The 25,553-nt window shown below is 42.8% G+C and overlaps 6 protein-coding genes across 6 annotated transcripts; 2 read left to right on the top strand and 4 right to left on the bottom strand.

The window, feature by feature from the left end:
• Positions 1 to 13,534: 13,534 nt before the first annotated feature.
• Positions 13,535 to 14,710, top strand: NECHADRAFT_51153 (uncharacterized protein; the record flags this gene model as incomplete). Its single annotated transcript, XM_003041150.1, has 3 exons — positions 13,535 to 13,621; positions 13,671 to 13,988; positions 14,036 to 14,710. The coding sequence occupies 3 exons, from the start codon at positions 13,535 to 13,537 to the stop codon at positions 14,708 to 14,710; spliced, it is 1,080 nt and encodes a 359-aa protein (XP_003041196.1).
• Positions 14,711 to 16,643: 1,933 nt separating this feature from the next.
• On the bottom strand, positions 16,644 to 17,650 carry NECHADRAFT_86231 (uncharacterized protein; the record flags this gene model as incomplete). Its single annotated transcript, XM_003041109.1, has 4 exons — positions 16,644 to 17,416; positions 17,462 to 17,486; positions 17,539 to 17,552; positions 17,614 to 17,650. The coding sequence occupies 4 exons, from the start codon at positions 17,648 to 17,650 to the stop codon at positions 16,644 to 16,646; spliced, it is 849 nt and encodes a 282-aa protein (XP_003041155.1).
• A 431-nt stretch (positions 17,651 to 18,081) lies between these two features.
• NECHADRAFT_51224 (uncharacterized protein) lies at positions 18,082 to 19,076 on the bottom strand (the record flags this gene model as incomplete). The annotated part of the gene is made up of 2 exons (XM_003041108.1): positions 18,082 to 18,973; positions 19,045 to 19,076. Coding segments are annotated over 2 exons (924 nt in total), but the record flags the coding sequence as incomplete, so codon positions are not given.
• A 336-nt stretch (positions 19,077 to 19,412) lies between these two features.
• On the bottom strand, positions 19,413 to 20,333 carry NECHADRAFT_51178 (uncharacterized protein; the record flags this gene model as incomplete). Its single annotated transcript, XM_003041107.1, has 1 exon — positions 19,413 to 20,333. One exon carries the CDS (start codon positions 20,331 to 20,333, stop codon positions 19,413 to 19,415), a length of 921 nt encoding a protein of 306 aa, XP_003041153.1.
• A 681-nt stretch (positions 20,334 to 21,014) lies between these two features.
• Positions 21,015 to 21,555, top strand: NECHADRAFT_51206 (uncharacterized protein; the record flags this gene model as incomplete). The annotated part of the gene is made up of 3 exons (XM_003041149.1): positions 21,015 to 21,167; positions 21,238 to 21,390; positions 21,469 to 21,555. The coding sequence occupies 3 exons, from the start codon at positions 21,015 to 21,017 to the stop codon at positions 21,553 to 21,555; spliced, it is 393 nt and encodes a 130-aa protein (XP_003041195.1).
• Positions 21,556 to 22,279: 724 nt separating this feature from the next.
• On the bottom strand, positions 22,280 to 24,042 carry NECHADRAFT_51164 (uncharacterized protein; the record flags this gene model as incomplete). Its single annotated transcript, XM_003041106.1, has 4 exons — positions 22,280 to 22,468; positions 22,519 to 23,248; positions 23,299 to 23,771; positions 23,824 to 24,042. 4 exons carry the CDS (start codon positions 24,040 to 24,042, stop codon positions 22,280 to 22,282), a joined length of 1,611 nt encoding a protein of 536 aa, XP_003041152.1.
• Positions 24,043 to 25,553: the final 1,511 nt, after the last annotated feature.

The following is a 25,553-nucleotide window of genomic DNA, read 5'->3' as shown; positions in this document are numbered from 1 at the left end:
CCATAGTGGATACCGGTTCTAAAGGGAATATTATCTCAGAAGAGCTCGCGAGGGCTTATAGCCTCAAGGTTACGACTACGAGGGCTTCTATGACCTCCTTTTCCTAAGATAAGGTCACCATACTCGGCTAAGTAACCGTCCGGCTATACCTTAGAAACATATAGATCTAGCAAAGGATATATATAGCGCCCTCTAAGGGGATCTTAATTCCCTTTATTCTCGGCATACTATTCATCTACTCGGCAAGGGTATTATTTAATTACTTAACTAGGGATAATTCTATGCTTCTTTATTACTAACTAGGTAGTATATGAGTAATTACCCCTATTACTAGCTCTATTAAATAGGAAGCGCTAAACTACGGTATAGATAATAATATATCATTAAAATAAATATTAACCTTCTATCTAAACCTAAGGTTAATTAAAAGAGTGGTTTAGGACCTAATAATATCCCGATATTATTGCGGTAATTAAGTTAGGAGTCGGGGGAGGAGGTAATTAATATCATTAAAATAGATATAATTAGGCAATACTATATAGCCCTTTAAGAGGCGAACTATTTAATCAAAAGATAGGCGATAAAGAAATATAAGATATAGAAAGGAAAAGACCTACCCGACCGGAGTAAGTTAAAGGAGATTTTAATTAATACTCTTTATAAAAAGAAGGGTATTAAGATCTACCCAAGGGATAATATCCTATTAGATAGCTCTACCCTAGAGGGCGACCCTAAGTAGAAAGCTAAGAAGTAAGAGAGAATAAAAGAGAAGCTTTAAGAAGATTCAAAGTACTAAGATTAGATTATACTAAAGTTCTTAGATATTAAGCGAGGAACCCGGATTTATAAAGAGTAACTCTAGGGACTAATTAATTAAGTAGATAATACCCTTACGCGCGAAGAATTAGATATATTCCTCGAGATTATATATAATAGAGAGGCGGTACTTATATAGGAATTTTTAGAATACGGGAAACTCGACCTACTCATCGCACCGCCATAGGTCATTAGGGTAATCGAATATAAGGCCTAGTAAGCAAAAGGTATACCTATTCCTAAGGGATACGAGAAGGAAGTTATTAAGCTTCTAAGAACCTAGATAGAGAGAGGAATCCTTAAAGAAGGCTATAGCCCCTATAAGAACCTATTCTTTCTTATTTAGAAAAAGGATAATTAGTTTCAATTAATCAATTTAGCTATATTAATAAATAAGCATATAATTAGGGATAGCCTTATTCCCCCGGGCTATAATGAGTTCTCTGCGGATTTTACTATATATAAGATACTATTACTTTTAGACTTCTTCTTAGGATATAATTAGATAGAGCTAGTAGAGGTTAGCAGAGACCTAACTAGCTTTATAATACTAATTAGGCTACTAAGGATATATATATTGCCGCAGGGAGCTATGAATTTAGTCGCCTAGTTCACCCGGAATATTCTTTAAATCCTAAGAGACCTTATTCCTAATATATATTAATCTTTCCTAGATGATATTTATATTAGGGGACCCACGATAAATTACAACGGGGAGAAAGCAGCGCTAAGAATACGCTATTTTATTCTAGAGCATTTAATTAACCTCGATAAGGTACTAATAAATATTAAGCTATCTAGCTATATAATTATAGGCTAGAAGTCTTAATTTTATAGGACGATAGCGGTAATAACTAGATACCTCTATAGAACTTATAGGAGGAAACCGAAGGAAAAGAAAGTTATAAAGATTTTAAAGTAAAAGGTTTACCTTAATATAAGGGAAGTAAGATCCTTCCTAGGTATTATAGGGTATTATTATTAATAGATTAAATAGTTTATGTAGATTATGAAAGCCTTAATAGATCTACTAAAGAAGGATACTAAGTTTATCTAGGGAGTAGACTAAAAAGAGGCTATAGAGATATTAAAGAAGAAGATTATAATACCGCCGATTCTTATTACTCTTAACTACTCCGAAGAAGCTAGGGAGGTAATCCTTATAGTCGATATAAGCCTCCTAGGCTAGGGATATATTCTAATATAGGTAATCGATAGAAAATAAAAGCCGATTCGATTCGAATCTAGATTATAGAACCTAGCCGAGATTAAGTACGACGTAATAAAGAGAGAGTATAAGGTAGTCTTTTATATATTTCGCCGCCTTAGAGGCATAATATATAATATCCCCTTCGTCCTCGAGACCGATTTATAAGTACTAGTCCACTAAATTAATAGTAAGGCAGATGATATCCCTAGATCCCTAGTTCTAAGATAGATTAGCTACCTCCTTTTATTTGATTTCATGGTTAGATATATACCCGGAAAGAAAAACCGCGTAGTAGATAGGTTATTATGAAAACACGCGGGACTATCTAATTAAATAGATACCTAGGTTAAAGGGGATATTAAGGACTTTATTAACCTCTATCTTAACTTAGTCTACGTTAATAATGAGCCTAGCGTCTTAGATAGCACTTACTCATAGGAGCATAAGGATATAGCTAAATACCTCTATATATTCGAGAAACCTAAGGGGCTAATATACTTATAATTATAATAGTTTAAGAGAAAAGCCCTTATATTCTTTATCTAAGGGCAACGACTTTAGAAGCGAGCTAAAAGGGACTATAACTTACCCCTACTAGTAATTAATAATCTACTAATATAGAGGAAATTAATTAAATTATATTATATTAATAGCGGCTATAAAGGGAGAGAGGTAACCTATAACCTCACGAAGAGGAGATACTTCTAGAATAGCATATAGAGCTAGATCTCAGAAGCGGTGTGATATTATCTAACTTATTAGGTATATACCCCTTAGAGGCCATTAGAAGCCATCTAGTTTACCTAACTATTTAATCCTATAATTAAGGTTTATTTCGACTACTAATATATACCCCTTAACTAAAGATTTAAGTACCTAGCAGAAATAAGGTATAATATAATAAGATAGGTAAAAGTAATTCCCTTAAAGAAGATCTCAGCTATAGCGCTAAAACACTTTATAACTAACCTTATTTACCGATTTAGTATAATTTCTGCGGCTATTATAAATAATAATCCCGAATTTAAGAAAGAATTCTTACCCTTACTTAAAGAATTAAGAGTATAAAAGATCTAAATATCTCTATATAACGCTAAGGCTAATAGCATTAATAAACGAGGATATTACTCTCTTTCGATAGCTTTAAGGAAATTAAAGAAAAAGGGGAAAGCAAACTAATATAATAACCTAGAGAAAGCACTATTTGCCGATAAAATAGCTACGAAGGCACTATATAGATACTCCCCTTTCTACCTTATCCACGGCTAAGAGCTAGCATACCCTCTAGAGGTTAATGTTCCTACTTAGCGATTAATTAATTAGGATAATATAGCTATAATAGAAGACCTTATCCTAGCGAGGATTAAGGTCCTTAAAAGAAAAGGCAAAGATATAGAGGTAGCATAATAGAAGATCAGGGCATTCCGGGCGAAGGTCGCGAAAAAATAAAATAAGAAAAATATCTATAGGCTAAGGAAGATCCCTCTAAAGATTAGGGACTTAATATTAAGATTTAATATCCCCCGATTAATTAATATATCGATAAAGATAAAGATAGCGCATAAATAATACGGTCTATTTCGTATCTTTAAATATCACGATAGAGTGAATTACTATAAGCTAGAGATACTTAATAGCTATAAGGTCACTAAATCTATCCATAGAGATTACCTAAAGAAGTTCATAAAGGACGAGAATAATTAGTAGGAAAGAGAATTAGACGAAGAGAAAGCCCTTAAGAAGCTCTAAGAGGAAAAAGAGAATTCTAAGGGATATAAAAGGAAGGAGAATATATAAGTAATAAGGAGTATAAAGAATTTAACTAATTAAATAATTAATTAAGAAAATAATAGCGAAAGCGATAGCATAGATAATAAGGAGGAAGATCTTAGTAAAAAGAGTGAGATATAATACCTAAAGAGATAGACTCTAGTACGCATAGAAGTTTAACTCCCTAGCCTTATTACTAAGTAAGCTACTTAATATAAGAGTCTCTAAGGAGAAACGATGAGATAGGCGGCTAGCACTAGAAACCTATAAGGACCCTTAGGTTTCTAGTAGGGGAGGAAGAGAGAAAAGAGAAATTTTATATTATAATATAACTACCGGAAATTTTTAATAAAACTAGATATTTTATTTTACGAGGGATACATAGAATATTTAATTAGATACTAAGGATACCGCCTAAGACATAGGGGACGCTATCTAGGATAGGATAGATATAATAAGAGATAGCTATAATACTATCCATAATATTTTAGATATAATACTTAAATTTGCTATTTCTTAGAAAATAGGCTTAATATAAGGGCAATAAAAAGTAGCTAGGAATAGACAAAGGTCCTAATAAGAACATTAGAAGTAGCTAGAAATAATTAATTAATTAAAAAGTAACTACAGATATAAAACCAGGCCTCGCTATAAGGTAGGCCAAAATAACAAAAACGCTATACTATGCCCACTTAGAATCTATAATCACTCGAAACGTATCGCCTCCTAAAAACCAGTCTTATTAGCCCTCTCCTTAAGGGCAGGTCCTCATAACTCATTAAGAAATTAATAGTCTATTTCGGTAGACCTATTAATTAAAGGGTACTCATAGGAAATATAAAGATAAGATATTAGATTTAATTAATTAATTAAAACCTTATCTAGTAGATTCACTAAAGTCTCTTTTCCTAGAAGCGGCTATTCCAGAGGACCCTCCGTAGCGGACTTCGGTTAATATCTAGTTATAAACTCCCACTCGCAGGGCTTTTAGTACTAAATATAATTAATATACTTCCTATTTATAAAGCCCTTAATAGAGACATAATTCGAGAAGGGATATAAGATATACTCTTTATTCTAGCTAATATTTATTAAGTATAATTAATAATAATAGCGATAAAGAATAGGGTTATAGTGACTAAGAAGGGTAATTCTAAGAGCCTTTTAGTGCTTAGGGCATAAGATTAATTACTTAAAGAACTAACTACGAGGATAAATAAAATCAGCGGGAATATAGATAGGCTAAAGAGGACGCTTAGAGATTAAGGAGATAAGCTCCCCTATAACCTTATTAGGAGTACTATAGTATTTAAAGAATATTTTTATATATGCCTTTAGGTTCTTACCCGGGCTATTATTAAAAGCGAGCTCTATATATAAAAGATAACTATCCCGGTTAAGAGCGAAGCGAGAATAAATCCAGACCTTTAGATACTCATAGATCTATTTAATTATTTAGTCAAAAAGAGTATTAAGGGCAAAAAGGATTTAAGAATAAGCCTAGGGAAGATAGGTATTCTTTACCTCCTAAGGGGTAATCTTAAAACCTCTGTGATTGCTCTATTACGAAGAGGTACCCTTCTAGAAATTAAAATACGAAATCTAAGTCTCGGCGATAGCCTAAATATTAGGAAGAAGATTCCGCCGCTTAGTGGCAAGAACCTTATAAGGAAGCAGCATAGATATAATAAATTAATTAATTAGAAAGCGCAGAGGGGTATAAAATTAAAGAGGAAGAGGAGGGAAGAATAAGGAGCATAGAAGGTTAAGTATATAAGAAAGAAGAAAGATGCATCGGAAAGGAGTAGCCTATTCGGGTGACCTCTATGCGTAAAACTATAAATTATAATTAACCTTCGCGGGCAATAAAAGAACTATTTAATACCGAAGTAATTAAATAGCTAACTTTCTCTTTTTATACCCATCGCATAGGTAGCACTCTACCTCTTCTCTTTATATAGATAAAGCCTAAACTTACTTTATTCCCTCCCGCCTCTTTATAAACTAACTAATTAAACTATAAATACCCTTTTATTTATTTCGCATAACTATAATCGACGCTTAAATAGACGAGAATCCTTTATCTAATAACCCTTAGAGCAAGATAAATCTAGTAACTATTTTTATTATAACCCCTATACCTCTTTGAAGATTACTACTATAAAGAGTATCGAGTCCTTCTATATTTAATTAGATAAGATAATACCATAACTATATTATATACCTACTATGAAGATAAAAAAGAACCGCGATACCCTAATCTATACCCCACGAATTATTAAGATGCCATTAAAGACCGCATTCTTTGCCCCCACGGGCCCTCGCAGGTATATAAGCATATAGCCGAAGCAAGCTTACCTAATTACCTAGGTCAAAGGCATTAGTAGGTAAAGAAGCTTCCTTAAGAAAGATAAGACTATTGCTAATATAATTCCCGAATTATACGATAATAAATAACTACTATTCTTCTAGCCTCATGAGGAATAAGATTACTAGGACCTAGTAACCTTCGAGTACCCTTACATAATAGACGATCGGGAATTAATTAATTAAAAGCTAGGTAAGACTAAGCTCTAGCGAAGCTACTTCGAGAACCTAACCTTCGATATCTCCTAGGCGGACTATATTAAAAGCCTTTAGTATCTATACTAAGATCTAGCTTATAATAATAAGATATTATTTAATATCTCAATTAGAGGAGTATTACAGATACTCGCGAATAGGCTTAAGAAGGTTATTATAATTACTAGGTGTAAGATCGAGATCCCCGGGAAAGAGTCAAAATATAATTCCCATTAGAATACCCCTACGCTATACCTACCAGATCATTACGACCGGATTAAAGCCTATTTTAATATAGGGTTCTATAGGCCTAGGAGATAGCATAAGTCCCTTATCGGGAAGAGATTCTTCGCTAGCTTTATCTAATACCGATATAATAACTACTTTATAACCTTCATTTAGGATAAAAAGAAAATAGACCTCTACTACTTTAATACCCTACTAAATAATTAGATAATTCGAGCGAAGAATATCTCCCTTGCCTAGAGAGAGCACCTTATAGTAGCCGGATAACCTTATAACTTTAACTTTCATATAATCCTATTAACTCCGCAATAAGGAGCCTAGGAGTATAGCCTTTTATCTTTATTTTATCTCTTTTAGACCCTTAGAGGGTTAATAGGATTAAGTATAGATATATTTACCTAACTTTGCCCCCCTATGACCCTAGAGATTAATAGAGAGGAGAATAAACCAGTAGGATTATTTAATCTATTAGTCCGTGACTAGATATTAGACTCCTAGACCCGCGTAGGAAAGTCTAAGGATATCGCATACGATAATAATATAGAGGTAATCAAGGGAATTTTTTAGACTATAATTATTAACGAGATCGGGATCTAAGATAGCTACTATTTATATAGAACTAAAAGAAGACCCTTTGCGAAGTACTAATCGACCTACGCAGACGAAGTTAAGTATAAACCAAGCTTCCCCGATAAATTAAGAGCTATAGAATAGCTCTATACTAATATAGGGGGTTACATACCCGCAGAGCTAGAATCCATTAGTATTATTAGCAACTAGACGATTAATCGCTTAATCCTAGCCCCAAAGATAAACCCTAGCGATAAGGCACTTCTTCCTTAAGGAACTAGGCTATTATCAGCTATTAATATAGCTCCGGTCCTTATAGATATGCCTAATAATCTAATTAGATAGTATAAGCGCTAGGACTTCAAAATCAAGGATAATATACTAATTTTTAAAGGCAGGGAACTTATCTCATCGGATTCCTCGTCGAGTTCTAAAGTACCCGACCCGAGGTCGAAGGCAGCGGTAAAGAAGCCAATAAACTTAGTACTAAACCGTAAGAAGAAATTAATCAAACTCCCACGATTCCCCCCATTAATAGCATTAATAGCGATAAGTAAGCCTATTACCCCGGTACCTCCCGAGAAGATAAAGGACCCCTAGACTCCGAGCGGGCCTCTAAAGTCCCTCTCGCTAGGCACCCCGAAGCGCCTATGCCCCTCCTCAAAGAGTAGCTCTAAGTATATATAGTCGAGCTCGTCGTTAAGCTCTAGAGGAAAGGAATCTAAGCTAGGGGCTTAAGGAGGCAACGAACCAATTAATTAAACGATAATAGGTTATAGTTAAGGCGAGTATAAGGATAGGTAGCCCTATGTTACTAATATTATACCTAATATTCGGGGCGCCGAATAGTTTACTTATTTAGCTTATAAGAGCGATAATAAATACTCTCCGGCAAAGAGAGTAATAGGCCTAGCCTCGAAGATCATATCGATATTTCCGGGGTTAAAAGGCTAGCTTAGGGAGGTAGGGAGCCGGCCTACGCAGCGACTACTGACTAGGAACTACGTAACTTACGTGCCAGCGGGTCTTATGAGACTATCCCAGTGGGATAATATTATACGAGCAGCTGCACAGCCATAGGGCCCTGCCACGGCTTCGAAGGAGAGCAGGGACGAGAGAATAAAGAAGCGATAGAGAAGCCGAGGCGAATGATCAAATGGTTCATAAGCACTCTAGTGGGTAAGAAATTAAGTTAGGGAGGTCACGGGCCAAAATAGGCGAAAAGGGGTATCTAGGATTAACGAGGCTTTTTGGGAACCGTGAGGACAGGTATTAAAGCCTCGTGGGGAGCTGTGAGTTGGGGGAAAGGCGTGCTAGGCCGTTTTTGGGCCATTGGGCAATTTCCTATACGTAGAAAAGGACCAAGGCTGCGGCCCTGACCACCAACATCATCATCTCCTTTAAGGATCGGATCAAGAACGGGGAGCTTAAGGGCTCTTTTCTTAAGAAGATCTTCATTACTATCAATTAATTATTTGCCCTTATTATTTCATATGGTATTTAATTCACGAGAAAGTATATGAAATCTCTTTTTTCGAAAGTCATCAGAAGAAAGTCACATAAGAAGTTTTAGCTATGGTTGGTGTATTCTGTTTCTCTAACAAAGTAAGATAAAGAAAAATATATCCCTATTAATAATATCTTATTTAATAAGGATTAATATATACTTAGTAAGGTTAATAAGATACTTATGCCTCTATATTATTAAACAGTATAAACCTAAGGCTAGGGTAAAGGCAATAGCTATAGGTGCCTATAGGAAGTTCTAATAGGAATAAAATACCTACTTAAGTATTTTAAAGACTAGAAAGGCTTTTATAATAAGTTTATAATTAAAATAATTAGGGCGATAAATCTAAATAATCCCAAACTAATTAGGAGAGTATTTATACCTCTAAGGGGGACTAATATCTAGTCGGCCTATTCTTACCGTCGCTTTACTCGCTTTAATAGGGAAAAGGTCTATATATCCTAATAGCAAAGTTAAGCGCTAACTTTCATAGTAGCTACCTTACTAGAGTATTCTTAGGCTAAGTATATAGCATTTAATAAGCTACTAGTATCTAAGATTTCCTAGAAGGGCTTATTACTAATAGACTACTAAGCATATATTTAGGCATTAATTAATAATAGCTAGAAGAAGCTAGATAAGTATTATAGTAAGCTTAGAGAATTTCTCTTATTTGCGGTAGTAATTATCCTTTATCTAAGATTTAGTATTAGCTAATTAGAGGCTACTTAGGCCACTAAGGAGTAATTAGCCTAGGTTCGCAATACAAAGGTAAGTATAAAAGACTACTTCGCGTAGTAGTATTAATTAAACTAGTAGATAGATAACTTATAGTCAAAGTCTACTTTATTATTAATAAATAGAGGTAAAGAGGACAATTACTATATATAATAAATTAATAGCAAAATAAAAAAGGCATTTATAATAAGTAGTAGTATTAGCGAGATAGATAAATACCTCTATCTTAAGCTATAAGATATATAAGAGCTAATCTAATAGTAGAGGGACTATAAGCCTTTATTCCCGGTACTAAGTAGCTTTACCTTAGATATATTTGCTATTCTAGCTATAATAATTAACTATAAGAGGCAATTTAGCCTAGCTAAGCTAATACTAATATCGCAAAGGCTCGTAATAGGCATAGATATACTAGAGCGAGTTTATTATCTAAGGAACTAGGTCTAATACGGCGGGGTAAAGCTAGGTAGTTAGGTTAGTAATTAAGGCTTTAGATCTAGCGTAATACCTTTATATACCTAATATATAGGCCTCCTATATAATTAATTAAGACGAGCTAATTAAATTAAATAAATTAACTTTAGACTAAAGGCCTATTAAATAAATTAACTTTTACCTTAAAGTTAATTTAATTAATTTATAATAAGCGCTGCCTTTAATAAGTCAACTAACCCTAAACTTAAAGCTAGAAAGCTATTAGATATTATTTTAGATAATAATACTAAATAGTTATTATAGTTATATATAATACGATGAGCTCTACTACTCCGCGACTATATCGAGCGACTTATTGCCTACTATTAAATCGACTTTAAATAATAGAATAAGACTAAGAGGGGCAGCCCTAAGAAATTACTTATATTGCCCTTTATTTATTAGCTAGAGAACTAGCTATCCGATAAGGACTAGGAGGTAGCTAAATTATTTATATAAATTCTTAATTACTATAAAGCTATAATTAAAATACTTAAAGGTAATAGCTAGATCTATAAGCGAAAGCATAGGTAGACTAGGTTATATAATAATATTTAGGACGTTATTTAAGGCTTTAAATTCCTTCTTAAGTAGCTTAAATACTTTAAGGATATTTTAAAGGATTTCCCTAATCCTAAATACTTTAGGATTAATATTAATTTAGGCTAGTAAAAGTTAAATAAGTATTATAAGATATTAAGTAAGATGCCTATCTATTATATTAGCCTAGCGCTCTATCTAATATATTAATAGAAATAGTTTAAATATAACTAGATTAATTGCCCTAAGTGGATTAATAAGGTAAAAAATATAGTTTATAATATTTAGTATTTTAAGTATTAAAAGGCTATATTACCTAGAGAAGAGCTATTAGCCATTAAGCTAGTTCCTAAGTAATAGAAGACTTTAGATAATTTATTCTAAGAATACCTTAAATAAAACCGCTATATAGCGCTAAAAGTAAGTTATAATAGCCTTATACTAGGCGAAGATAAATACCTCTATTAGATTATATATTACGAAAGTAATAATAGCTCTATTAATAATCCTCTTACTTATTAGTATAAGAAGCGATTTAAGTATCTAAATTTATCGCGAATAGCACTTAATTTTCTTATAATATAACTAATATCTGCTAAGTATAAGTATCTTTTCTTAGCAATAGGTTAGATAGTAAACCCTTTGCGCTATTAGCTTAAAGCCTAGATTATTAGGATATACTAGGTATTATGTTTATAGCTAAGGGCAGGTATTATTTATAAATTAGATCTCTTTTTTATCTCGGTAGATAAAGAAAAAGTTAACCTTAAATTAGCTTAGATATTAGATTAATAGCTTAAAGAATAAGTAATAAAATAGCTTACTTAAATAATAGGTATTTAAGATAAGATAAAAGCTAATTAGAAATAAGTCTAACTTAGAAGTTAGAATAAGGGATATATATAAATAAGGGCTTCGGGAATAGCTTTATTATTATAGCATTAAAAATAGAGGTATTTACTAATCTACCTAATCTACTTAATCTATAATAGCTTTTAGTAGATCTATTATACTAAGATATTTAGTAGATTATGATCTACTTACTTTACTTAAGTAGCTAGTGGATTAAGTGGAGTGGCTTTTAACCCTGATTATTAGATAGCTGAGTACTCGGAGTTTCCTCTTGGGGGCTCTGTCGGGTGACTTTTCACTGCTGGCCTGGAGCCAAGCGTGGCATTCTTCAAGACAAAGAAGCTTCCTACTGACGTCCATGACTTCAAAATCACCATATAAATTTTCTCATTCACTACCCAGGCCCGTTTGGGTCTCCCAGAACTAATGGCGACCCTTGGCAACATCCGCTTCAGCGAGTCGGAATTTCGGAATTCCATCGTACAGCAGAGAGGTTAGAAAAACATGAGGTATCATGCCCCGAAAAGTGGTAAGATTCTGTTTATGCGCTCGGTTATCACACCCAAATTTGCGATTCAAGACAACACCATCAACTGAAATGAGTTCAGACAGATCGGACCCGATCATTTCAGGGGTTATGAACGGCTCCTGGTTTGGTGCACCTACTCCCCCGGCCCAAGTTCCGCGGAGTTTTGTGCAGATGTGGGCACCCCATCGCTCGGGACGATGATAAGTGCAGGGCCACTGTGGGCACTCTTGGGTGTATGAGCAGAGGCAATCTCTTATGCCCAGCAGTTCGGTGCCGGAATTCAACACGGAAAGCATCTAGATAATACCCCGGGGGAAATCGGGCTGGAGCATTGTTAGAGCTGTTACCGGCCAATGATGGAACAGGGGCTTCATTTTACTGAACGCCATTGTTGCTGGAAAGGGTTGGCGACATGAACCAGCAAGTGACAGATTAGATGCAACAGGAAAAACCTTAAACGACAATCCGTACTCCGTCAACGGCATAGCCATTGGTCGTAGAGTCTACTGCAAGCCGCAAATTAATCGTCGACAAGGCTAAGCGAGGGCTGGAGATGAATCATCAGCTGAAGGTTTAGTTGTGAAACCAGGGGCAAGAAAGGTTACATAATGATGCCTTGTCCAGGAGTAGTCGATGCCTTTGTCCCAAAGGCGCCAACGAGAGGGACTACCGATTTGACGGTCTTGGCATGTTGCGCCCTATCGACAAGTGCGCGCGGAAAGTCGGCAAAGGGAGAATTGCCAAGTCCTGGAGATACACGAGGTACCGAATTTGGTTCAAGTACTTGAGATTCTGGATGTGGGGGTTTAAACTTGTAACAACAGAGAAAATCGTTGCATAACCAGTGATAGGGCTGGCCAGACTACCGCAGGCTTCTGCGCGGGTTCCAAGACCTTCTCGTCGCCAACTCAAAGTCACGCGTTCGTTGCCATGCCGTGGTAGCAAATAGGGACTGGCTCCAGTGAGTTTCCAGCCAAAGATCCAAGGCGAGCTAACCAAGGAATGTTCAAGGGCGCCCCTCAGCTGGACACAGCGTTCCGTCTCCCCGCCCCCAAAACCTTGCTAGCTGGAACATTCTAAATGACGCCTCTGGCAGTTGAATGGTGGACCCACGAGGCTTGACCGGGATGTTGACTCGATCCTAACGAGGCCATAGCGCGCCATGGCGTAGCCCAACGAGATGCCGTCACGAATAACGCGCCTGGGTCGAGTCATTCCCCCGCTTCCCCAGGTCTCCCCGGATCCGCTCCAGCCGGGATGTTCCACTTGCCAGGGACCAGGACTGCAGATCAGGAGTCCATTTATGTCGCTAGACATCCGCGTCGTTGGAAATGCGACCCTTCATGACGCTCGTCACTTTCTCCGATCTAGTACGGAGGTCTATCTCAAAAGTTTTGTCCTGGCCCTCAAGCCACACAAATACACGAGCCAATCAGAGGCCATTTTCCAAGCACAGTTACATCGGTACTTATGGTCCTCTTTCTTTACTTTTGAAGCCCCTATCTTCTAAGGATATAGCTCTCTAAGCTTCACTAGATTTCCCCCTGGGCTCCAATAGCCCTCCCTATAGCTTTAGGGAGTAAGTAACTGAAAAGATTTGCTCCAAAGTACCTCAGGTACCGACAGGGATAAGCGGCCTTGGCGCTACTAGCTCCTGGACAAAACTTTTGAGATAGACCTCCGTAGTGCTGATCCTTCCGCGGTCGGCAGCAACACCATGTCGTTGCGATTGAGCGATCATCCCTACACGGCCAAACGGGCTCTCGAGGGCGCTGTCTACACCCCAGAGGCGGTTCTCGTCATTGTACGGCTTGTGATTATTGCGGTATGTTTCAGTATGCTGATGTGCTTAGGTCTGTGCTACGTTGGCGATGTGCAATGCCTTTGAGCTGTTGTGTCTCATCTTCATGACCTTCAAGCGTCGCTCGGGTCTCTACTTTTGGAGTATCCTGCTTGCGTCGTTTGGTGTCATTCCCTATTGTGTCGGATGGTTGATTGTCTACTTTGACTTCACCCACGACTATGTGGGCATGATCATTGACAGCGTTGGCTGGGTTCTGTTGGTCTCTGGCCAGTCTGTGGTGTTGTACTCGCGGCTCCATCTTGTCGTGACAGACGCTAGGATCCTACGGGGTGTTCTATGTATGATCGTTATCAACGGTGTTGTCTGGGTATGTCGATCCTTGCTCTGGATGCATCAGCACTGACAGCAGTGCAGCATACTAGTATCACCGTCCTCTTATTTGGATCGACATACTCTCCAAACAAAAGCAAGCGAGGCTTCAACGCCGTCTTTAACGTCCTCGAAAAGGTGCAGATGACCTGTTTCTGCATCCAGGAATTTATAATCTCCGGCCTCTATATCTGGAAGACGATCGGTATCCTCAAGACGGCCTTTGGCAACACACGACGTGTCCTTTGGCAGCTCTTTGCCATCAATATCGTCATCGTCATCATGGACATTGCCCTCCTCGCCATCGAGTATAAAAATTACTTTGTCTGGCAGCAGGGAATCAAGGTGGTGATATACTCCATTAAGCTTAAGCTCGAATTTGCGGTACTCGGCGAACTCATCGACTTCATCCGGCACCGTGGAGGAACTCAGTCGGGATCGAATCGAGATTACCGCAATACGGGTGCATTTGTCGAACTTTCTGCGCATAAGCCAGGAAAGGATAAGAAGACTGCGACCATGACAGACCCTACCCGAGACGACTTGGAGTCCAACACGGTGATTGTAGCGTCTAAGGGATCACCTCTTGGCGATGGTTCAGGGGACGAGATCCGCGTCGTTACTAGAGTTGATGATGAGAGTCTGAATGTGGATCCGAGAGATGATAGGAGCACTGATGAGTTGTATCATCACACAATCGCCAAGTCCACGGCGAGATAGCGTGGATGCGCAGATACTTTCTTAATACTTGATCCCTTTGTTGAATCTCAATCTTGCAAGAGGTCTTCAGTGGATCTCGCCTCGTGTGGGTGCATTGGGGTTACGTTCAGTGATGTTATTGGATTGGACTGGATTTGTCGGAAAATGACTCGACTGGATTTGGGTTTCTCGAAGATTTGGACTGGATTGGATTGATTGGCAACCAGCTCCTGGAGCCCCAATGGTCTAACCTGATAAGGCAAGAGCTAACCCTAATTTGGTGGTCGTGACAAGGCTCCCGTCGCAGACTCCGACATAACTACGCCATCGTTAACATCCAACTCGCATATGTCCGCTAGTAAAACCATGGAAGCAATCACGTCGCTCGTAACTTCAGCAGTCCTTCTGCTCTGGCAGACGTGTCTAAACAGCCCACTCACTAGCTACACCATGGCTACTATCTTTAGCTATTTCGGCCTTGGTAGCGGTCGCTGTCCTGATCCTGAAAGAGTTATTGTTGCGTGACGCCTCGCCCTCTGATTGGTCAAGCAGAGCCCCTATTGTGGGGTGCTCGGTGGCTGATAAAACCGGCTCTTCAGCCACTTTCCTTTGTAGAAGAACAAGGCTCTTTATTATCCTCTTTCGTATGCTCGGTTGGTGTAAAATAGCTGTTAGTCAGACCATCGCATTATTAGGGGCCCAATAGGCGCACGGGTACCCGTGCGCCTATTGGGCCCCTTGCGCCGGTTCTCTTGGAGGATCTCCTTCATCGCGAGGAGGGCAAGAAGTCTGAAGAATTCCTTCCAGAATCTCAGCCAAGGCTCCGTTGAAACGTACGTTCAATCATCTTGCCTTTGACGGTCTGGACCTCAGCATTGTGGTTGAAGAAGCCCTCAACCAAGCGCTTCCCGAGTGGTTGAGTGTCGCGGGCATTGGCAAGGATCCGACACGCGAAATCGCGAAGTTGATGGTGGGTTGCAGGCACGCCTAGCTCTTGCTGAATGAGGATCCATTTACGAAGACGCTTTTCCTGCTTATTAGAGAGCCTCTGCTGACTCTCATGGCTCTCTTTTCGCGTTGTGCGGCCTTGCATCCGGTCACCCTATGGCCGAACGAGGCCCACCATACTGAATGGAAGCTTTCCGCAAAGACGAGCCGGATTCAACGTCTTTGACGGCATTCTGGAGGTCGTTTTCAGTATAATCAGGTATGGGAAATAAGATGCATGTATTATTTTTTGTGTTAGAAGTAAATAGCACGAGAAAAACCCGGTCGTGATGTGTTAGGTTATGGTGTTGGAGTTGGGAAAAAAACTGGCCGACTTCCCTGGGTGTCCGATTAATGTTAGCGGGGCGGTTACCTTATCGGCACGCTGGCCGGCAGCAAATTAAGACTTTTGCATCCGGGTCGATGCGCAAATCAAGTTGACTGAGTAGGGTCTCGTTACGACGGACGGCCCCAACGGGCTCGGCTCAGGTGGAGGCGTAGAGAAGTAAGGGTCATTGACCTATTGAGAAGACTGAGGTGACAGAGGGGTCCCATTCAAGAGATCCGGGAAGACGGAGCCATTTAGAACAATCGCAAACGGCTTCGGCATCTATGGAAGGCTCATTACGGAGAGTTGCCATATGTCAAATATGGAGGTGAATTATGTGTTCTCGTTGTTCTTGTGCCTCCCCCCTCCCTGGAGGGTACAAGGCAGGTTATATATGCCTTTTGGTAGAATCAACTAGAATAGCTGCGTCGTCAGCCTAGGACAAATCCTTTCCTTTCCAGCACCTTCCAATAGCTTCTTTTTTTACCACATATTCAACACCATATGGTACTTGTCCCGGCCAGCGCCAGGTAGTTGGAACTATCCAGCATAACATCGCTTATCCCGCTCTGGCTCGTCTTGCAGATGGCGGACGGACTATATCCCGTCCACCACATTTTCGTTCGTGCGAAAAGGCATCTAATGCTCGAAACCAGTCAGCCCGTCAAAACTATCGTCGAGGGTTTGCCTCGAGGGCGTCTCATTCATGGGCGGCGCGAACGGCGAGGCCTGTTCCAAGGCCGTTAATTGCGGCGAACGATTGTAATGGAGGGCATCGGGGTTTATCGTCGAGCCCGACCCGAAGAGGCCCTCAAAGTCGAATTCGGTGTTGAAGGCGGCGGCGACCGGCGGCGCTGTCCTCAGGCCGTTGCTAAAGTCGAGGCTTCCCAAGGTGCTCGTCTCCAGCTTAGGCAACCCGTGCTGCAACCCTCGCTGTCCCATGGTTGCTAGTATGCCACGGTCCAAGCTAGGGATAGGCAAACCGGCTAGACTCAGGCGTCTGCTATGGGTATAGGTAGGGGGGATGCCTCCTTGGACAGAGGCATTCGCAGCAGCAATCATCTTCATCGTGCTGCTGTCAACATGGCTGATCGTGTTTGCCCGCGGCCTCATGGAAAGCCCCGGCCCATTAGACGGGTTAGGTCCGGCGACGCTCTTCTTGCAAGCTCGGCTCTGGCAGATGGTATCCAGGACCAGGTAGTTGGCCATGATGGATAAAGGTGTGATGATGACATTCTCGGCAGTCAGCTTTGACCCTTCTGATGAGTTCAATGCGGCTATGCCCTCGCGGAGCTCAAGAGAACCCTCGAAAGAGCCATAGCTGACCTCCATGTCTCGGTTCACGACCTCGAGGGTGGGATCCGTAGACAGTTGCTGAAGGTCATTCATTGATAGTGCCGATACATAGGACCCTTGCAATTGTCAGTATTCTTCAACGATGAGGGAAATATTCTTACCTTCAAGTCCAAAGCGACTGTTGGCCTCGAGGAAAGTTGGCAATCTCTCATCTCAAAGACCTCTGTGCCAGACTCACACCATGAACCCGAACTATAAAACCAGTGTCAGCTTTTTAGATCCTCAGTGAAGGATGGCGACAGGAAGCACATACCCCAGTCATCAATCTTGAATCCTTGTACGTTCTTCATTTTGTTGAATTGGTGTCAGGATAAACCAACACTCACGCTCAAGACTTGCTATTTCAACCCATCGATCTCTCTTGAAACACTCCCGGAATCGGAGTGGCAATTCACGCCCTCAAAACGGCTATATCCAAATTCAAGAAGCCCATGTGATATCTGTGGAACGCATTGCACGTTGTCGAGGACACAATTGGCCCCTCAAAATAGGAAGGGTGAAATTGACAAGCCCAAGACTGCACTCCTCATACCCACACTTGACTCGAGCATACATGAATGATAAGGCCACAAGAGTTACAGTCACACCATGACATTATGATAAGCCGAAGAAAGCCACTTGTAACCATGTTTACTCACTCTACCTAGACACAGTTCTTCCACTGGTTTGAAGCATCAGGCCGACTAGATTCCTCGCTATTCCACTAGCAGAATGACTCATTTCAAGGCAATCGAATGGTTGCCTCAGCCACCAACGCTGCCAACCCCGACAGAAACATGGATAACACGCCTTTTCCAGACTCATCCAAGACCACGTCGACAATTATGTCACTCTCACGACCAATCTCACGCCCTTGATTCATGTAAAAGCGGTGAGAGTTGCCCGCTCCTCCCCGCATGAGAGCCAGATACGCCGCCAGCGAACAGCATGCACTCCCGGTGGCTGGATCCCCCAAGTCGATAGCAATCATGCGCACATGCAGATGCTCAACAGTGGTTCCGTTGTCATCGGACACCTCTTGGCGTCGGTAGTACATGGTGCCAGTGTGTGAAGGAGCCCATTCATCATCCAGGGGTGTGTCTTGACTCCTACCCGCGGCAACACGAGCAAAGAGGTCCTCCTGATCCGACATGTCGACGAGGGTATATGTTACTCCCTTGACGATCGAAACAGCGGGGTAATCTTGGCTTAGCCTAAATGCCCGATCAACCAAGTTGGGCTGCGTATCGAGGATATTTTGCTTGGGCGTGCCACAGGAATGAATATGCACATTGTGAGGCACCTCAGCGAGAACAGTATCGCTCTCGGGAACATACCGAAGTACAACCGTTCCGGCTTTGATCGAGACAGAGATAGCCTCAGGCAGAGGATCTGGAAGAGAGATGCCTGGCAGCAGCTGGTGGAATAGCACGTAGCCCGTACCGATTACGGGATGTCCAGCAAAGTCCAGGTCACCTGCCGGCGTAAAGATGTTCATACTGAGCTGGTCATTTTGGGCCTGACGAAGAAACACCGTCTCAGAGTACTTGAACTCTCGTGTAATCGTCAGCATATGCTCATGGGAGAGAGCTTCGCCGTCGACTTTGACAACTGCCAGGGGATTTCCCTTGAACCTGGGAACACAGAATTAGTGCTCGGGGTCAACAAAAAGTTATTGAAACATGAAATCGTGTTGCTACCGTACCGAGTAGCGGTGAAAACATCAACTGTAACTAGGAATTGTTAGAGAGAGAGGCTTTGTGTGTATGCATACAACGTGTGTTTACCATAAGAAGCTTTTCGGATCGACATTTTGGGTAGCTTTTGGAGATGAGGTTGGATAAAAGTTCCAAAATTGTGATTATTTGGCAGGGACAGGTATTGCTTTATATAGAACAGCTCGGCTTAAGCGGCGGGGAGACAGTGTGAAAGTGACTGGTGTCCAGATTCTTCAGAGGGAAGACAAAGGGCGCCATCGTCGACAGTATGGCGATGCAAAGTAGTTTCTTTACTTCAAGCACATATTTACTGCAAATCGGTCTTAATTGGCCTACAAAATGGTCGGGAATGCGCCTAGAGAATGACATTGGCCGACTCGCCAGCAACATACGCGACGAGCTCCTTGACAATTCCGTCTTGCCGATTCGAGATTATCTGCGCCGAAAGCCAAGCCAGATGCGGCGACAGAATCAGATTCGGTATGTTGTCTTCTAACAAGGGAGAAACACCTCGCTGTGGGGGTTCGCCGTCATATACGTCCACCGCGGCCGCCCCGATCCATCCACTACGAAGGCATTTGACGAGAGCCTCTTCGTTGGCGATCCCACCACGAGCCACGTTGATCAATATTGCATCACGTCTCATTGTCTTCAGCTCGCCTTCGCTGATCATGTCTACTGTATCACGATTCTTGGGTGCTGCAATGACAAGGACCGTTGCCTCACGGAGAACGTCTTCGAATGCGACGCGGCCGTCCCGAGGGGGCTGGCCTTTTCTTTCAGCTATCAGCACTCGCATTCCCAGGGCCGTAGCTATCGACTCGATGCACTTCCCCAAATGCCCATAACCAAATACACCCAGGGTTTCTTGAGAGCAGCTAAGGGGCAGCTCAGGGAAACGATGTTTGAGTGTTCGTCGCTCGTAATATTCTTTTGTCGTCGTCATAACACCGTGTAACTCGATAATCCTTCTTCTCACCGCAAAGTACAATGCGATTGCGTGTTCCGCAAAGGCAGCGATGTTGGTATGGGGAGTATTGAGGACTCTGATGCCTCGCTTCAGGAAAGCGTCTCTATCGATCCAGTCGACACCGGTAGATGTGGCCAAGATGCACTTAAGGCTGGGGCATTGGTCCAAGTCTTGTACCGAGATGGGCATCATGGTGATGATGGCCATGGTGGCATCTCGTAATCTCTGGGCGATTTCGTCGGGAGTCGTTGACGAATAGCCTGTATGGCGATGGGAAAGGGCAAGTTGGGGATTGAAAAGTGGCATTATTCAAGAGCAACCACATGGTGCTGTGAGCTGCCCATTGTTTGAGAACCGAGATGGGAGGAATATCGGCGTAGCGATCTTCTCGTGGAAGATTGCGACGCCAGTGTAGACGCGCGATTCGAAAGCTTAGTGTAGGAACACAACATACGGCGACAGTCAGATTGAACGCGACATTGGAATTTAGAAGATAATACTCTTATCGGCAACATGGTTGATCCAGCAATAATGATGGGCAGTGAGAATGCTCCTTCAATGGTTTATCTCAGAATGCACCCCCGTTCAGCGCCGGTATAGCGGCTGGGGACGGCAAAAGGCAGATAAAGCCAAAGGCGCAAATAACAAGTTATTAATCCATGATAGCTCAAAGACCCATTGGTCAAAGCAAGGGCGCAAGATGGATGCTTACAAACTCGAGAATTCTTGGGGTACCAGGCATGACTCGATAAGGGTGCCACTGACTGGATAACCGAGTAGAAACCCACTCTAGGGCGTTTTTTACAAGCTCTTCAAGCATGTTTCTTATGATTATTTAATAATAAGATAGGCCTAGACCATGTTTGCCTATTATAAGTAAAGTATGATATGGCATTGTTCAATACTATTTGAGATAAAACCAAGATTCGAATCAGCCTCTTTGACATCAACCTCACCGCCCTTACTACGCCAGCAATGACGACAAAGATGCAAGCTGTCTCAACAGAAGAGGCTCCCAGCCCATTTCCCCAGTTCTCCCAAGCCATTAAATACAATGGACTTGTCTTTTGCTCTGGAAACGTGGGGCTTATTCCAGGCACTGATCTGCAGCTCGTTGAGGGCACCGTCAAGGATCGCGCGGTAGGTATCTTCGCATCGGCAACAAGAGCCCGCAGCTGGATGAACAAGACCTTGCTAACAGACTGCAAAGATGCAAACCTTGAAGAATCTTGAAGCAATTCTTACTGCAGCTGGAAGCAGTCTACACAACGTTGTCAAGGTGAACATTTACATCACCGACATGCAGAACTTTGACCTCATCAACGAGGCCTACGATGAGTTCTTTACATGGAGTCCTAAGCCCGTATGTCTCATCTCTCTCTCTGTCAATGCTACCAGTATTGTACTCTCTTCTACGAGCACAGATCTAATGGCATCATAGGCTCGCACTTGTGTTGCGGTACATCAACTACCACTGGGCACGGATGTAGAAATGGAGTGCACAGCGTTTCTGAATGAAGGACAATGATGAAACCATAGGCTGTTGAAATTTTGAACAGTACTAAAGGTACTATTTAAATGGAAGGATGCAGCGTAGGCGCCAGGGGTGCTTATCAGATAGGCGTGGACATACAAGTAGGCGACTAGTGCGTAAACTTACAGTGTTGAGCCATAACTCCGATATCAAGGAAGTAGCTGTGTATCACAATCCGTAGAAGAGCCACTAGCCCTTAGTCAATTTTTTTTCATAGCTTGCTAAGCTTATACTACTGGTTTTGAAACCCTAGATATACGAAAGTTCTTATAGGGCCGAAAGCGTAGGAGTGGTTGCTGACTACCAGCTTACGAAACATCAAAAACATGCCCTACATGCCTGAAAATGCAACAAGGATCAACCAATTATCAAGAGGACACCCATTCCATACTACGTAGTAACAGAGCGCTCCCATATTACCCCGTGATATTGCCAACCGGAGATTATGTCCCCATGGGGATAGTTGACCCTTGTCAATCACACGAGTGGAGAAGTCAGGCAAATACTTGAACGAGGAACGAGAACCACATTTATTTATATCTCATTGTAACCTAAGCAGCCAATGACGGAGCGTGTTGGCTTCCCTATGCCCAGCAGTTGACGTAATGGCAACATGCAACGGGTGCGTCCCGCCAGGCCGTCGCTTGTACAGTAACAAGGGGAGACCGGAATAGCTTCCCTTTTGGGGTAGCGGTGAGATCCCTAACTGAATCTGAATCTACTCATCATCTTGAATGTCGACGATCGTCTTGGTCCACTTGCGAGCAGGAACACGACGTCGGAACAGAATGTCAATCTCACGGTAGGATCGACCCTTCATCTCAGGCACCCAGATGTATGACATGACCAAGCAGACGAGGGCAGTACCAGCCCAGACGTAACCACACTTGCCGCCAAGGTTTCCGCCCTACGGAATGTTAGCAATTGTGCCTTGAAATGCGGGTGAGGATATCTTACCGTGGGGTTGAGCATGTAACTGGACAGGAAGATGCAAGGAATGTTGACGAGGTAGTAGCAACCACGTCCGACACCAGTGGTAAGAGGCCTAAGGCGAATAGCAGACGTCTCTCCGATAATGACCCAAGAAGCGGGAGCAGGGCCGAGGGTGAAAAGGACGGAGACGATGAGACCCAGGGACGCCTGCGCGAGGGATGCCGAGGTTGACTGTCCGAAAGAGGCTGCGATACCGATAGCGACGAGGACGACCATGTTCATGGCGGAACCCCAGAGGTAGATGGTACGTCGGCCAAGGTAGGTTGTAAGAATCCAAGACAGCATGACCATGACGGTCTGGAGGGCAGAGGTGATGAGACCCATGGCGAAAGCAGTGTCAGTCTTCATGCCAGCCTGCTCAAAGAAGTAGACGGCCTGGTTGGCAATCAGGTTACCAGTAAGGTTCTGGGCGGCGTAGACACCGCATACGATGAGGGTACGGTAGCGGTCGGTACCCTTCCACAGTTCGATCAAGCTGGGCTCCTTCTCGCTCTTCTCGAGGTCGATGGTACGCTTCATCATAGCGACGGTCTCGTTCGACTTGTTAATCAACGACTTGCGTCCGAGGCGCTCCACAGCGTGTGCTGCCTCCTCCATTTTGCCCTTTCGAACCAACCACCAAGGTGACTCGGGCGCCAAGAAGATGAGGATGGCAAGAGGGGTGGGGAACATCCATTGAAGGGCAATGGGGATGCTATTCTCTCGTTAGCAGAGGAATCACTTGTGATGCGAAAGGGCACGTACCGATAAGCGTTGGGGTGGTCCAAAGTGTTATAATGGTAGGTGATGCCACCAACGATGATAGCTCCAATGGCCCAGAACATCTGAAGCATCTGAGTAGCAGGAGCTCGCAGCTTCATGGGCACAATCTCGGAACAGTATGCGGGGGAGTTGGCGATGAAGATGCCCCAAGGAATACCCTCGAGGATCTGGGACACCAGCATCACAGGGAGCGAGTTGGCAAAGTAGAAGACAAAGATGAAGGCGTTCAGGGCCATAAGACCGCTGATGGTGGCCCAGCGGTATCCGATCTTGCTGGTGAGGGGACCAGCGAGGAAGACGCCTAGCAAGGCACCAATGGGACCAATAGCCTGGAGAGCAGACTGCCACTCGGTCTCGATGACCCATTTGCCGTTATTTTGGATACCGTAGTCCTTGGCGAATCGAGGGAGGGCGATGAAACTGCCGATGAGGAAGACGCAGTAGGACTCCATGATCTGTAGGTGATGTTAGCGCAAGTCATGGTGAGTGGGGGAGTGTATAGCTTACAATGGTGCAAGACATGATAAAGGCCCAGAGCGAAGCCATGGGGTAAGCTCGAACGGCCTCGAGCACACCCATGTTGTGCTCCGCATTCTCTGCCTCGATAGCATCCTGCTTCTGGGCATTCGCAGCCTTGTCCTCGGCAGCGAACGTCTTGTCTTCAACATCGTAGGCGTGCTCGACCTCTTGGCCGCCCTCGGCCTTTGTCTCGACGGGGTTGCCCATGTTGGATGGTGTCTTGCTGAGTGAACAATGACAATGACAATGTGTAAGGATGGACGGGTTACCAAGAGACGAGTCAGTGCAACAGTGCAGGTTACAGCCAACTTATAAGCTTCCCATGATGCCTGGCGGGTGAAGTGTCGGGCTAATGCATGGATGGCCCGTCCTGTTAGTCGTGGAACTATTATCAGCACCATGTCATTTAGCCATCTGGGGTTCGTCTCGTTTTCCTTTAGACGCGCCTATTACAGGCCAAGCCCTCCAAGAGGGTTCACAGTTTATACGCCCGCCTATCAGATGCTTGGGGGGATCCTGGCCACCCCGTGGGCACCCCGCATGGGAGCTACCCCGGAATAGCAGGTATGGACGGCGTCACTCCGGCCAATTCCCCGGCCTCCATGCAAACGTTACATCCCAACCGGCGCCAATTACCCCGGAGCCCGGCCTGTTCCTTGGCTTCTCCAATATCGCCTCGTTGGCTGTGCCGCATTCGCTTTATTGATGCGCCGAAGGAGGGGAACGTGCTCTAGTCCTCCTCCAAGGAACCATCCGCACCACACGGCTGGCCTCCAGTGAGATGGGGTTACTAGCCTCAGGAGCGGCTTGACCCCGCATTCTTTCGTCTAGTGTTCCATGTGTTGTTGTAGATCCTTCGTCGTATCTCGCGCCGGGATCAAGTCTTGTGTCCTTCTAGGCTTCTAGTGCGTTGGACATTGCCGATCAAATCACGCGTCTTGCTTTCGTGGCTGCAATCTCGGGCGAACGCAAACGTGGATGACGAGGATCCCCAACGTCTGATCGAGCATCAACTCAAGGATCTGGTTCGTCCTCAAAGGCAGTCCAAGTTTAACAGCTTTGCTCTCAGCACTCGGCAAGTTTTGAGATTAGGGAGGTAACTGGGCACTTGATTCTCGCCTCAATCCTTACAAGCTGTCTCAAGCGTCTCACTGATTCGATACTTTACGATCATAAAGCCAAGCAAAGCGTTGCTGCGGGCGGTTTACGCGCATATGACACGTGAACGCCTGAGTGTCGGACTCAAATCACGACCCTCTGATTGATGGCGCGATCGAGTCTTGGAGGCACCCATTCATTGGATCGAGACTTGGTCAAAAGTGGAGAGTAGATCAAGAAAAGGCCGTCACTAGAATGGAGATTTTACTGTGCCACTAGGGAGAATTGAGAATGGCGGCACGGCAGAGGTTAAGCATACCATAGTTCATCGGCATTGAAACCGAGTCGAATACGAATACAGAACCATTCTCGTTATTGCACAGACAATAAAATATATTTGAACTGCAAATGAAGTAGCCTTATTTCCCCGGATCTATAGAAACGGTATTGCATGCATTTACTCCAAGATCGATTGAGTTTAAAGCGCGTTAATCACGTTGAATACGAAAAACGCGTCAGTATAGGGTAGCCACAAAAATTGGGATTCCCTTACTACCAGGTTAGGAAATAAGGCCTTGCCCTGACATGGCCCGCAAATGGAGATGGAATCACCCCACAAT

The sequence above is a fragment of the Fusarium vanettenii genome (genome assembly GCF_000151355.1).
Source record: "Fusarium vanettenii 77-13-4 chromosome 10 genomic scaffold NECHAsca_52_chr10_4_0, whole genome shotgun sequence".
In the NCBI taxonomy this organism is placed as follows: domain Eukaryota; kingdom Fungi; phylum Ascomycota; class Sordariomycetes; order Hypocreales; family Nectriaceae; genus Fusarium; species Fusarium vanettenii.
This window is presented reverse-complemented; position numbering and strand designations above follow the sequence as displayed.